A 12,331-nucleotide genomic window follows, 5' to 3' on the forward strand; every position below is an offset into this window, starting at 1 on the left:
CCAACCAAAACAAAAAAGTCTTTTATTACTCATATGTTTCATAAAATGCTGTATAAACAAAACTGAGTATGGTTGGATATAATGTTATACTAGTGAAGTAAGCAATAGATAATAATTTTAAAAAACAAGTTAGCATTAATGTTAAAATTAATAGAATATGCAGTGAAGGCAAGTATTATGCTATTATTAAAATATCAATATAGAGTGAATGAGCAAGTAAAAAAATAAGAAGAACTATTATCAAGAGGCTAGCAACTTGACAACACAGTTTATATGTAAAGTCATTGTGAACACATGAAGCTGCCTTATACTGAATCAGACCCTTGGTCCATCAAAGTCAGTATTGTCTACTCAGACCGGCAGCGGCTCTCCAGGGTCTCAGGCAGAGGTCTTTCACATCACCTACCTGCCTAGTCCCTTCAACTGGAGATGCTGGGGATTGAACCTGGGACCGTCTGCATGCCAAGCAGATGCTCTACCACTGAGCCGCACCTACCTTATCTGATTTTTGTATGACCACCAAGAACCTGTTTCTTTTTTTATGTATGGTTTTGTATTTTCAATTTTTTTTTGTATTTTTTGTTTCTGTTTCTATTTTTATTGAAATGAAATAATTTTTTTAAGTCTTCCCTTGCTGGCAGAAGAGAACAATAGAGGGTGACACACAAATCTCCCTGGGGAGAGAGATCTAAAGTTCAAGTGCCACAACTGAAAAGGCCTTTTCTTGGGTTGCTGTATGCTTTGGTCTTCTACTGTGCTGGTCTGTGGCCATAAGAATCAATTCATCCATTTGGTCTTCTATAGAGACCTTACTTCATGTTTTCTGCTATCCAGAAGATGGCAGGTGGCTACGCTGGGAGTATGGTCTTTTCACTGGCAGCGCTGTGGTTGTGGAATTCCCTCCGTCAGAAAGCCCCCTTGGCTTGTGTGCCATGTAGATGGTGGGTTAAAAGATTTATTTCAGAGAAGTTTGACAGTTCCTTGATGCCTACTGGGCTCTGAGGTTTCTCTCTCTTTATGCTGGCTGTTCTTTGTTTTGGTCTGTTTAATAGCTTTTAGTAAGATTCTGGTTTTATGGTTTTAAGCTTCTTGTAAAAAGGCCACTTTGTGGATTAAAAACTAACATGTGTACATATTTAATAAATACCCGCTCTGTAGAAAGCAGAGGAGAATAGAATGGGGTAGCATCATATTAAACATGATTCCTAGGGCAGAAACAGAGAGCGACTATATTCCTGGCCATAAATCCTGGGTGAGCAATATAGGTGTGCCTTCCCTGATTTCCTTGACAAATGTACCTAGTGTAGCCTTAGTGCATGTGAGCACAGCCACTGGTGTGAGTAAACGAAGGGAGAATATGACTTTGTTTGCTGAGAGGGCTCGTTGATGTATTGGAGAAACAGTGGATCAAAACCAAACGACTGTCCTACTTTTGTGACCAGATAGTCCAATCTCTCTCTGGTTTCCCTCCCCCCCCCCCCAAAAAAAAACCCTCCTGCAGTTCTTGAAAAGAGTTTCTGCTTTCTCTTCCAGGTACACGTCGGGGGATGTGAAGTTGTGGGACACACGCACCTGGGACTACACAGCCCCTGTCCTAGAACCAGATCATGTTTTGGCTGAGCCTGGATCTCGGCCACACGCCTCCTTTGTGAGGATAAACAGCTCGCTGGCAGTGGCAGCTTACGAGGACGGTAAGTAACAGCAACTCTTTCCTAATATTTTTTAAAAGCTTTTTGAAAATGAAGCAGCTGTGCCCAGGGTGCCTTTTTTTTTTTTTTTTTGGTGCGAACGGCTCTAATCCTCTCTGTACACACACGTGCCTTTATGTGGAAAAGTTGGCCAATAACCCTTGGTGCGTTAGGCGGCCTTGGAATACAGCGCCCATTAAAGCTGCTGTTTAATTCCTCCTGGAGCTGCCGCTTGGGGTAACAGTGCCAGGCCGTGGCCCAGCCAAGCTTGTCTTGAGCAAACAATTTGTTTCAGCCTGGTTTTTCTTGAGAGGCAGCGAGGCAGGCTTGGGAGACAAAGAGCAAACCAGATACCGCCTGATGAATGCAAATCCCACTCCTTCTGTCGTCTTCCCCTCTGTGCGTGCAGAGAAGATGTGGCAAATTAGAGGGTATGAGAGCTGTGATCTGCTTTGACTCTGTGGATTAGCCAGGTAGAGGGGCCAGTCTACACGGGAAATGGTTGCTCTTGACCAAAACATACAGTGAAACCAGAAATACTAACTCAGGTAGATACTGAATCTGAGAATTGGAATTTGAGTTTGGTGCGAATACCGTAATTTCTGTGGAATCTTGAGCCCCTTTGCTTGCCTTATTTTGGTCTCTTTTTGTTTTTTAAACAGTGAGTTTTGTTGCCAGAAATAATGTGGCCATCTGTTTAGCTGTATTTGAGATGGCTTTTCAAAATTTGTTGTTCTAATAGTTTGTCATGTGTGTGAACGTATAAAGTTCTTTACAACTGGTCTTACTCAGGTCTTCACAGTGCCCCGGCTAAATGATCTTAATTTACATTTTATAGTTTTGGAGCAAAAAATCAAGAGCTTTGCCTGTGTCATCTATAAAGTTTATCTCTCTAGTACCTGGCATTAAATTTTATGGCACACATGGCCTGGCCTGACGAAGTGACATTTATGTCATATCTGGCCCTTGTAACAAATGAGTTCAACACCCCTGCTCTAAAAGACTATACTGATTACACTTCATAGAGTTGTTAAGTTTTACTGGGAGAAAGTATGCAAATACTCTTAGCCCACTTCAGAAACTAGTTGAGGGGTATCTTGAGGAGTGAATGGGGGGGAGGAAGTTGGTCAATACCTCTGCCTCCCCCCCCCCCCAAAAATCATCTTCCTTACAAGTTGATTTGCTTCTAGGATGGCTACCATTGGAGCCAGGGGTACCTTTTATCAGAGAGCCAGATATGGCACACGGGCTTTTGGTTGCTGACTTCTGAAAGGCCACATACATTCTGAGCTATGCAAGCGTGCAAGATTACTGAGCTCTGCGGATAGATTGGTAGCTTCCTGCTAACACTGTCTTAAGCCTCAACAGTTTGGCGCTGTAGCACAATTGTGTTTTATATCGGGATACTGAGGGTTCAGAGCTGGGAGAGCAGGAAGCTCTCATCTAAACCTCAATGGGACAGCCGAGGAGAAGGATATTTTTTTAACCTCCCCTCCACCTATGAGAGGCAGGGAGGATGGATGTCTCATGCCCTATAAGTTTTTGGGAGCTTGAGCAGAGTAATCTTTCCCTTTCCCTGACATTCCACATTCCACATCTTTGCAGAATAATGAACCTGCTCAGTTCTCTGTAGACTGTTTTTGTGGGCGTTTTGTTTCTTTTTCTTTGTAAGATTGTGTGTGTGTGTGTGTGATTCTGGCAACACCCAAGCATTCAGCAAACACTATCTTATCTGTGGGTGTTTCTGTTTTGCTGCCTTCCTGATAGATGCTTGACCACAAGTGTCAATATCTGAGGGGATATGGTGAGGGGTCTGCAAGGAACTTGAGAGACTGCCACCCCCCAGTCTCCTCCAAGATTAAATAATAATAATAATAAGAGTTGGGTTTTTTACGCCAACTTTCTCTACCACTTAAGGAAGACTCAAACCAGCTTACAATCACCTTCCCTTTTCCTCCCCACCACAGACACGCTGTGAGGTAGGTGAGGCTGAGAGAGCTTGACTTGCCCAAGGTCACTTAGCTGGCTTTGTGTGTAGGAGTGGGGAAACAAATCCGGTTCACCAGATTAGCCTCCGCCGCTCAAGTGGAGGAATGGGGAATCAAATCTGGTTCTCCAGATCAGAGTCCACCACTCCAAACCACTGCTCGTAACCACTACACCACACTGGCTCTGGGGCTTCTCTGGAGCTTAAGCAAACCAGTTTCCCCCATAACTTATAACATTCCGTGCTTCCTTCAGCATGCTCAGTCCTCATCAGGTCAGTTGGAGGGGACTGAGAAGGGTTGTGTTTGACGTGGTGGAAAAGACCGTCAGGTTGCTGCCGACTTAGGCGACCCTGTAGGGTCTTCAGGGAAAAAGACAGAAGTGGTTTGCCATTGCCTGCCCTCTACATAGCTACTCTGGACCTTCTTGGTGGTCTCCCATCCAAGTACTAACCGTGTCTAACCCTGCTTAGCTTCCAAGCTCTGATGAACTCCGGCTATTCAGGTTGCGCTACCTATCTATGCACCCTTCCTTCCCCCCTGTTTCCCCCTTAACTTTTAAAAACAATTAGGAAAAAAAGATGTGTCCCAGGTGCTTCCATTGAAGGCCAGTATTTCTAATGCTTTGATATTTTGTATGTGAACAAAAGGGGAATACTAGAGTGCTTTATTATTGAGCCACAAGCAAGACTATTAGGCAAATGGTAGCTGAATTGACCTCAAATACTTTTTTTTATGGAAAGGGCATAAAAACCTTAAACCAGTTGGGATACTGTTTGTGCCCTTAAATCAGAATAGATTGGCAATATAATAGACTGCTTTCAGGAAGGGGAGACGTGTCCTTTCTTTCCTCTCTCTCTCTTTCTCTCTCTCTCTCTCTTAAATGATTATTCTGGCTCGTAAACTTCTTCATTGTCTGTCTGACATTTGCAGAGGCAGTAATGACTCCATTGTTCCCAGCCGCTGTGATCTTCCAACTGCTTGTTTTGAGTCGCTAGTTAAAACTGAACCCAGCAGTTCTTTTTAAACTCCCCCCCCCTTTTCGCTGTCCAAGCAATCGAGTCTTCCGTGAGTCTCTTTAATGGAGTACGTGTATTAATTTTATTTTCTCGTCTTTGGCTGCAGTTTTGAGTAGCTTAGCTGAAACTGCAAAGCTTTCATCTGCAATTTTTTTTTGCCGGGGGGGGGGGGCTTCAAATAATTTATGTATATGGCATCCTCCTGCTGGCTGATGTTGTGGGACTATGCATGTAAATTCTACAATCCTTTAATAAAAAAGCTGAAAGTCTGCAGTGATAAACTGGTAACGTTCTTCTTCATGCATGTTTGAAACTATAAATCGTGGGTGTATTTTTGCTTGTTCTTTTTTTTGGTGGGGGGGGCCTCACAGATTACACAGTTTATGGCTGCATTCAGATATCCCATTAAGACTTCTCTGCAGTGGGCATAGGCACACATCTGACTTCCTGTCAGGCTTATGCATATGCCCCACTGTTACCCTCTCCTTTCACATGTGGAAAATCTCTTTTAAAATTTAGCCCCTGACTATCTGTGATGTACAAATCTAGATATGCAAGTTAACCTGAGAGCCAGCGTGGTGTAGTGGTTAAGTACGGTGGTTTGGCGCAGTGGACTCTGATCTTGAGAACCGGGTTTGATTCACCACTCCTCCACATGAGTAGCAGATGCTAATCTGGTGCACTTGGTTGGTTTCCCCACTCCCACACATGAAGCCAGCTGGGTGACCTTGGGCTAGTCACAGCTCTCTTAGAGCTCTCTCCGCCCCACCTGCCTCACAGGGTTTCTATTGTGGGGAGGGGAAGGGAAGGTGACTGTGAGCCGGTTTGGGTCTTCCTTAAGTGGTAGAGAAAGTCGGCATATAAAAACCAACTCTTCTTCTTCATCCCACCACCACCACTAAAAGGCAGGATTCTAAGCCTAGATGAAAATCTGGTTAAGAATCCCAGTTTGTCTTAATTTTTCCCCTATCTTGGTTGCTGTGATTGCCTTAACTCTCCTATAGCTGTAAAAAGCAGTTTACCGATTTTTTGTATTCGAGTGTAATAGAACCCAGTTGAGTGAAAGGGGGGTTTGGGTATGTTTTTTTATAGTGGTACTTTTGACATGGATTTCAGCTTTAATGTGAAAACAACTATGAAACAAGAATGGCCGTAGCTCAGTGGTAGAGCCTCTGCTTGGCATGCGGAAGGTCCCAGGTTCAGTCCCCGGCATCTCCAGTTTAAAGGAACCAGGCAAGTAGCTGATGTGAAAGACCTCTGCCTGAGACACTTGAGAGCCGCTGCCGGTCTGAGTAGACAATACTGACGTTAATGAACCAAGGATCTGATTCAGTATAAGACAGTTTCATGTGTGTTCAATGATTTGGCACAGGAGGGCAGCTAGACAGAGAAGATGTGTGCAGTCTCTCATGACTTCCAAAGTTAATTTGTCTGGGGTCTTACAGACCTCGATCCCTTACTTGTGTATTTTTTATTTCAATTCAAAAATCTCCTGAAGTTATGAATGAGAGTGGAATGGACTTACTGAGTGGATTTCACCTCCTTATTGTAAAGTAGCAATTGTTAAGAATTTTCACCATTTAGGGGTCATTTTCATCCTAGCCTCTTGGATGTGCAGTTTTCCCTCCCTGTCCAGCTCACTCTTTTTGAGGTCTTAACAACCCCAAATTCTCGAAACACATTGCCTTGATTATTGCAGGAGAACGTGTGAAGGTACAAAGCAGAAGATTGTGGGAAAGTTTGCCCAATTATCATAAAAGGTGTAGAAACAAAGTTTTGGATTCAGCTTTCCAAAGCAGTCACTGAGACACCAGTATCTTCAAGAAACACATTTCTGTCTGTAGATCCGCTGGATGTGAAAGAAACTCTTAACAATCCAGTAACTCATGTGCATCACCTTGTACATATCCTTCATGTAGGAGCTGGTTCACACAGCAACTAAGCCACCGTGGTGTAAGAGTGGTGGTTTGGAGCGGTGGACTCTGATCTGGAGAACCGGGTTTGATTCCCCACTCCTCCACATGAGCGGCAAAGGCTGACCTGGTGAACTGGATTTGTTTCCCCATTCCTACACCCGAAGCCATCTGGGTGACCTTGGGCTAGTCACACTCTCTCGGCCCCACCTACCTCACAGGGTGTCTGTTGTGGGGAAGGGAAGGTGATTGTAAGCCGGTTTGATTCTCCCTTAAGTGGTAGAGAAAGTTGGCATATAAAAACCAACTCTTCTTCTTTTTCTTCTTCCTCCTCTTCTTCCTTTTCCTCTTCTTCTTTCTCTTCCTTTTCTTCTTCCTCTTCCTCCTCCTCTTCTTCTTCCTCCTCCTCTTCTTCCTTCTCTTCCTCCTCCTCCTCCTGAGAGCTTCATGTCCTGTGGATGCAACAGAATGCTGCTTAGGTGTCTTCTGCTCATGTGGCTTTCTGGAAAGCTCAGAAAGAGGCAAGATCCATTTGCCTGTGACAGCCGGTCCACACATTGCATATCAACAAGCCTGGGTTTGACACAATGTGCACTCAGCAGTAGCCCTGAGACTCTGATGAGAATATGAAAGCCCTTATATGATGCAGGTGTTTTCTCCTGTGTGTCACATTTGCATCTTAAAAAGTTGAATTTATGCTTTCTAAAAAGTAATAATCCATGCTATATAAAGAGGCTGAAAGGATAGGACAACTGCCTTCCAATATATAATGTTGCAGGCCTCCTGCCATTTGGCACCCAAATATATGTAACCACCTTCTTCCTACAATACCTGCTAAATGTTCATCCAGATATAACAGCGACACCAACTGCCCTAAGTTCGGCCATCCCTTGCAGGTGGTTTGTAGCCATGAACATCCCCCTTCCTTTTTAATGGAGGGAGCATCCTTGCATGTGTGCACCTTTTGACTTTGGTTCCTCCCTTTGATAGTAACAGAGGAGTTCTCACGTGTAGGAATTCTGTATACGCATAGTTAAATTGTGGAACGACGCATAGCTAAATTGTGGAACTCCCTGCCCCAGGATGTGGTGATGGATGCCAACTTGGAAGGCTTTAAAAGGGGAGTGGACATGTTCATGGAGGACAGGGGTAACCATGGCTATTAGTCAAAATGGATACTGGTCATGATGCATACCCATTATCTCCAGGATCAGAGGAGCATTCCTATTATATTAGGCGCTTTGGAACACAGGCAGGACAATGCTGCTGCAGTCGTCTTGTTTGTGGGCTTCCTAGAGGCACCTGGTTGGCCACTGTGTGAACAAACTGCTGGACTTGATGGGCCTTGGTCTGATCCAGCCTGGCCTTTCTTATGTTCTTATGTTCACTTGTATACAGACCAGTGGGCATGCCCTGCTCAGCATCAAGGGGTTAGAATCTCAGAGCTATGCAATGCACAAGAATGAATGTCAATATATACAGTGCAGGGAAGGAGAGAATGTTAAATCAATTTTTCAAGTTATAGTTTGGGAGATTTTAGTACTTGGCTCCCTCTTTCTTGGGGCGGGGGGAGATGTATTTGCGACCCACGCGGCGAAGCCATCTGGTACCATTAGGCGGTAGCGCTGGGGGGGCTGCTCTTCTCTCAGCAAAGTCATTGACATAACACAGTTTTCTCCCAATTCAGCAGAGCTCAAGTGTGGTGCCCTCGGCATCCAGTCTCTGCTGAGGAGCTGGCAGGCAGCTTCTGCCCCTTCTCTGCCTGCCTTGTCGCCTTCTCCATCTTCCAACTGAGCAAAGATTTCTGGGGATTGCCCCCAGGTTCTGCTTATACCTTTGCTGTTTCTTTCAGTATAACAGTGCAAATCCTGGAACTGATACACTTGAGGGAATTTTGAAGCCAACAAGAAGGCCCGGTTACTCCCTCTCCTTTGGGGAGGGAAGGGCTAGAAATGTCACAAAATCAGCGTCAGTAGTATTTGTAGCAGTCCAAAAGGGCAAGAGTCCAGTAGCACCTTAAAGACTAACAACATTTCTGGCAGGGTATGAGCTTTCGTCAGTCACAGCTCACTTCTTCAGATACAGCTAGAATTCTACTGCTACAGACAGACTGACATGGCTACCCATCATGATCTCTTTCTATTGAAAATTACAGAGCACTGTCCATGGTAACCTCCATCTTGGCTGGATCTTGCTTCAGCTTAGAGTCTCCACCTCCCAGAACAACTGCTTTTCCTGGGACCGAGGGGAAGGAGGAGCCCACCGGATACTTCCTCCCTCAAGCCTGGGCCCACATCTCACTAACAGCCCCTGCCTAAAGACATTTAAGATCTACCGGTTCAAAGTGTGCCTTGGGTTGCTGTAAGCTGCTTTGAGGGCAAATGTTTTGAGCCAAAAAAGCAGGATAAAAAGACAGAGCACTTTACAGCCAGGACTGCATCGAGGTTAAGGGGGTGGTAACCCGTGGCGCAGAGTGGTAAGCTGCAGTACTGCAGTCCAAGCTCTGCTCACGACCTGAGTTCAATCCCAACCAAAGTCGGTTTCAGGTAGCCAGCTCAAGGTCGACTCAGCCTTCCATCCTTTCGAGGTCGGTAGAATGAGTAACCAGCTTGCTGGGGGTAAAGGGAAGATGACTGGGGAAGGCACTGGCAAACCACCCTGTACAATAAAGTCTGCCTAGGAAACGTTTGGATGTGACGTCACCCTATGGGTCAGGAATGACCTGGTGCTTGCACAGGGGACCTTTACCCCAGGGGAGGGCATTGTTCCCCAATTTCATAATCTTGTTTTATTGCATCATTGGTTGTGTGCATGATAGTGTCGTCTTTCCATTCTCTAATTTTATAACGCTGCCTTAATGCATTGTTTGTATGCATTATACTGTTTTTATTATACATGCAGTCCCTCTTGCTTGCCCTGGCCTAGATAGCCCAGGCTAGCCCAATCTCAGCAGATCTCAGCAGCTAAGCAGGGTCGGCCCTGGCTAGCATCTGGATGGGAGACCTCCAAGGAAGCCCACCTCCGAACATCTCTTGCCTTGAAAAACCCTACGGGGTCACAGTGAGTCAGCTGTTACTTGACGGCACCTTCCACCCTTCCGCCTTGAGTCACGGATTCATGAGTCATTAAATAAATAAATGGTTGGGTACTTTCCAGGGCCTGTTGCCCAGCAGAGGGTCCATCATTTGATGGCAATGTCGGGTCAATCTCCCTTTTCCCAATGGAAGAGGTGCCTGGCAGCAGCAAAGGAAGCAGACTGCAAGAGAATCACACACTCTGAAACTGTCTCCACCAGGCTCAACCCTCACATTGTGAAAAGGAAGATAATCCCGAAGTTCTTTGCAATAGTTGCAGGATCCTCAGGGGAGAGTCATGGAGGAACCCAGTCTCTTCTGCTCTTCTTGGTCAGGCTAAAAGGAGTGTGCTGTGCTCTGTGACCCAGCAGGCTTCACGTGGAGGAGTGGGGAATTGAACCCGGTTCTCCAGATTAGAGTCCGCCGCTTTTAACTGCCACGCTGGGGGGTGAGAGAGCAAAGGGAGGTACAGTGGGGAGAGGGAGAGGTGCAGTGTTGCTCAGAGGAGTGGCCGTGATCGGCAGAGGAGGAAGCTGCAGTGGAGAGGCACTGTGGACCCCTAGACATCTGCTTGGGGTCTTGTTAGCCCCATTTGATGGTGGGAGAAGCATACGGGTGACATACAGGTTTCCCCCACATCATGCCTTGTTAGTATGACCACGACAGGGTCAGACTTGTTTAGCTTCAGAAGGTGAATATTGTCAGGTGCCTGAAGACCATTCTCTGGGCTTACTCTTTGTTACTGACTATAGGGGGTCATTAGTTCGACTATCATAAAGAACGAAAGCCTCTTCCCTTGTCTCCCCCACCCCCATCAACATCTAATGAGTAAAAATAGGGCATGACCTGAAGTGGGATATTTCCTGCCGCCACCCAATGAAGTATGGCTAAGAGACCTGAGCTGCAATCAGGAATCCTCCAGTTTGACTGGGTGCCATGAACTAGTTAGATCGCATCATGTGACCCCTCTCTGCTGTGCCCATCTGTAGTGGGGACCATAAAAGGTATCAGTAAAGCTTTTAACACGGGAGTGTATGTGAAGTGTTTTGAATGCTCTCCAGCCCTATATCAATGCTAAGCATCATCATTATTATTAAGTACTGGAGGGTGAGGCTAGAGATATGAAGGCCTGGGAAAAGAAACAGGGAAATTTGAGGTGGGGGGAGGAATCTGGGTTTTTCCCAATCATTTCAATTTTTATTGAATTTTTAGAAGAAAAAAATCCTATGAACTATTTTCTCTTTTGGGATGAATGAAATACTTTTAAAGACAAGTTGTTATTCACTCGAAATTCGCTCAGAATGTATAGTATAAAGATTTTATGTAAGAATCTACAGCATTAAAAATGATTGTTCTTATGTATATTATATACTGTATATATACAATATACTTGTGTATAGTATAGACACACACCATATTCTCAAAGATATGTTCATGGTTTAAATGTTCATACGTTGTGTGATTGATGATACAATATTGAATTCTGTGAGGATGGGGAAAGGGAAGGAATAAATAGTTTAATAAATAAAAATAAACTTTATCTCTGTATCCAAATGTTCTTTTAGGCGTACCGTGACTGTATACAGCTGTTTTTGTCCAAATAATACTTTCCTTTGTTTTCACCCAAAGTTGTTTTCTCTTTTCAGCCTCCCCTCCTTCCTTTACCTATCAGCTGGCAAAAACTAAGATAGATGTGCTAAGGTAGCATAAGATGTTTCAATCTGCAACTTGTACGTTCTTTTACTCTCTCATATTGAGCATATTGGCAATTTTTCTTTCATGTGTATTTCTAAATTTCTGTAAAATGCAAAATAGTATAATTTTGTATGTTAAGTACATGGTTCACTTTATGTTGTTAAAGCTGTAAACTAGGTTTGATGAGAAAACCGTGTCTCCAGAGGAGACGCAGGCTTCAGTGACATCACATATTTTTACATGTTGAACAATAGGCAGGGGAGAAAGACACAGAGTTTGCTGTGGCAGCCAAACATCTATGTGATATGATAACCATCTTCAAGAACATGAAGGGCTGTCATGTAGAGGATGGTGCAGAGTTGTTTTCTGTTGCCCCAGAAGGTCAGACCAGAATCAACGGGTTGAAATTAAATCAAAAGAGTTTCCATCCAAACAGTTAGAGTGGTTTCTCAGTGGAACAGGTTTCTTCAGGAGGTGGTAAGCTCTCCTTCCCTGGAGGTTTTTAAGAAGAGGCTAGATGGCCATCTATCAGCAATGCTGATTCTATGACCTCCAAGCAGATGATGAAAGGGAGGGGACCTTGGCCATCTTCTGGGCATGGAGTATGGGACACTGGGGGTGTTGGGGTGGTAGTTGTGAATTTCCTGCATTGTGCAGGGGGTTGGACTAGATGACCCTGGCGGCCCCTTCCAACTCTATTATTCTATCTCTTCCAACTTCCCACACTGAAATTTTATGAACATTTTCATGGGCTTCCATAAGTGCCTCTCGTATTTTCCTTAAAAAAACCCTCTTAAACCTCTTCCCTACTGAAGGCTCTTCTGACAGTTTTAGTGGCCCCTTGCGGTACCTTCTCTAACAATGCTTCTTGAAATACCCCAGAATGGGCTGCTTCTTCCTCCGCTGCTCATGCCTCAATTTTCCTGCGATCATCCTGATATGAACCACAGAATTGGG

The 12,331-nt window shown here is 44.7% G+C and overlaps 1 protein-coding gene across 1 annotated transcript in view; it reads left to right on the top strand.

The window, feature by feature from the left end:
- Nucleotides 1-12,331, top strand: part of FBXW8 (F-box and WD repeat domain containing 8) — a 102,146-nt gene that overhangs the window by 41,400 nt on the left and 48,415 nt on the right. Inside the window, exon 5 of the mRNA XM_056859593.1 lies at nt 1,534-1,691. Coding sequence (XP_056715571.1) covers nt 1,534-1,691 — 158 coding nt within the window. The remainder of the gene's footprint in view (nt 1-1,533; nt 1,692-12,331) is intronic.

This window comes from Euleptes europaea, chromosome 13 (genome assembly GCF_029931775.1).
Source record: "Euleptes europaea isolate rEulEur1 chromosome 13, rEulEur1.hap1, whole genome shotgun sequence".
Classification (NCBI taxonomy): Eukaryota; Metazoa; Chordata; class Lepidosauria; order Squamata; family Sphaerodactylidae; genus Euleptes; species Euleptes europaea.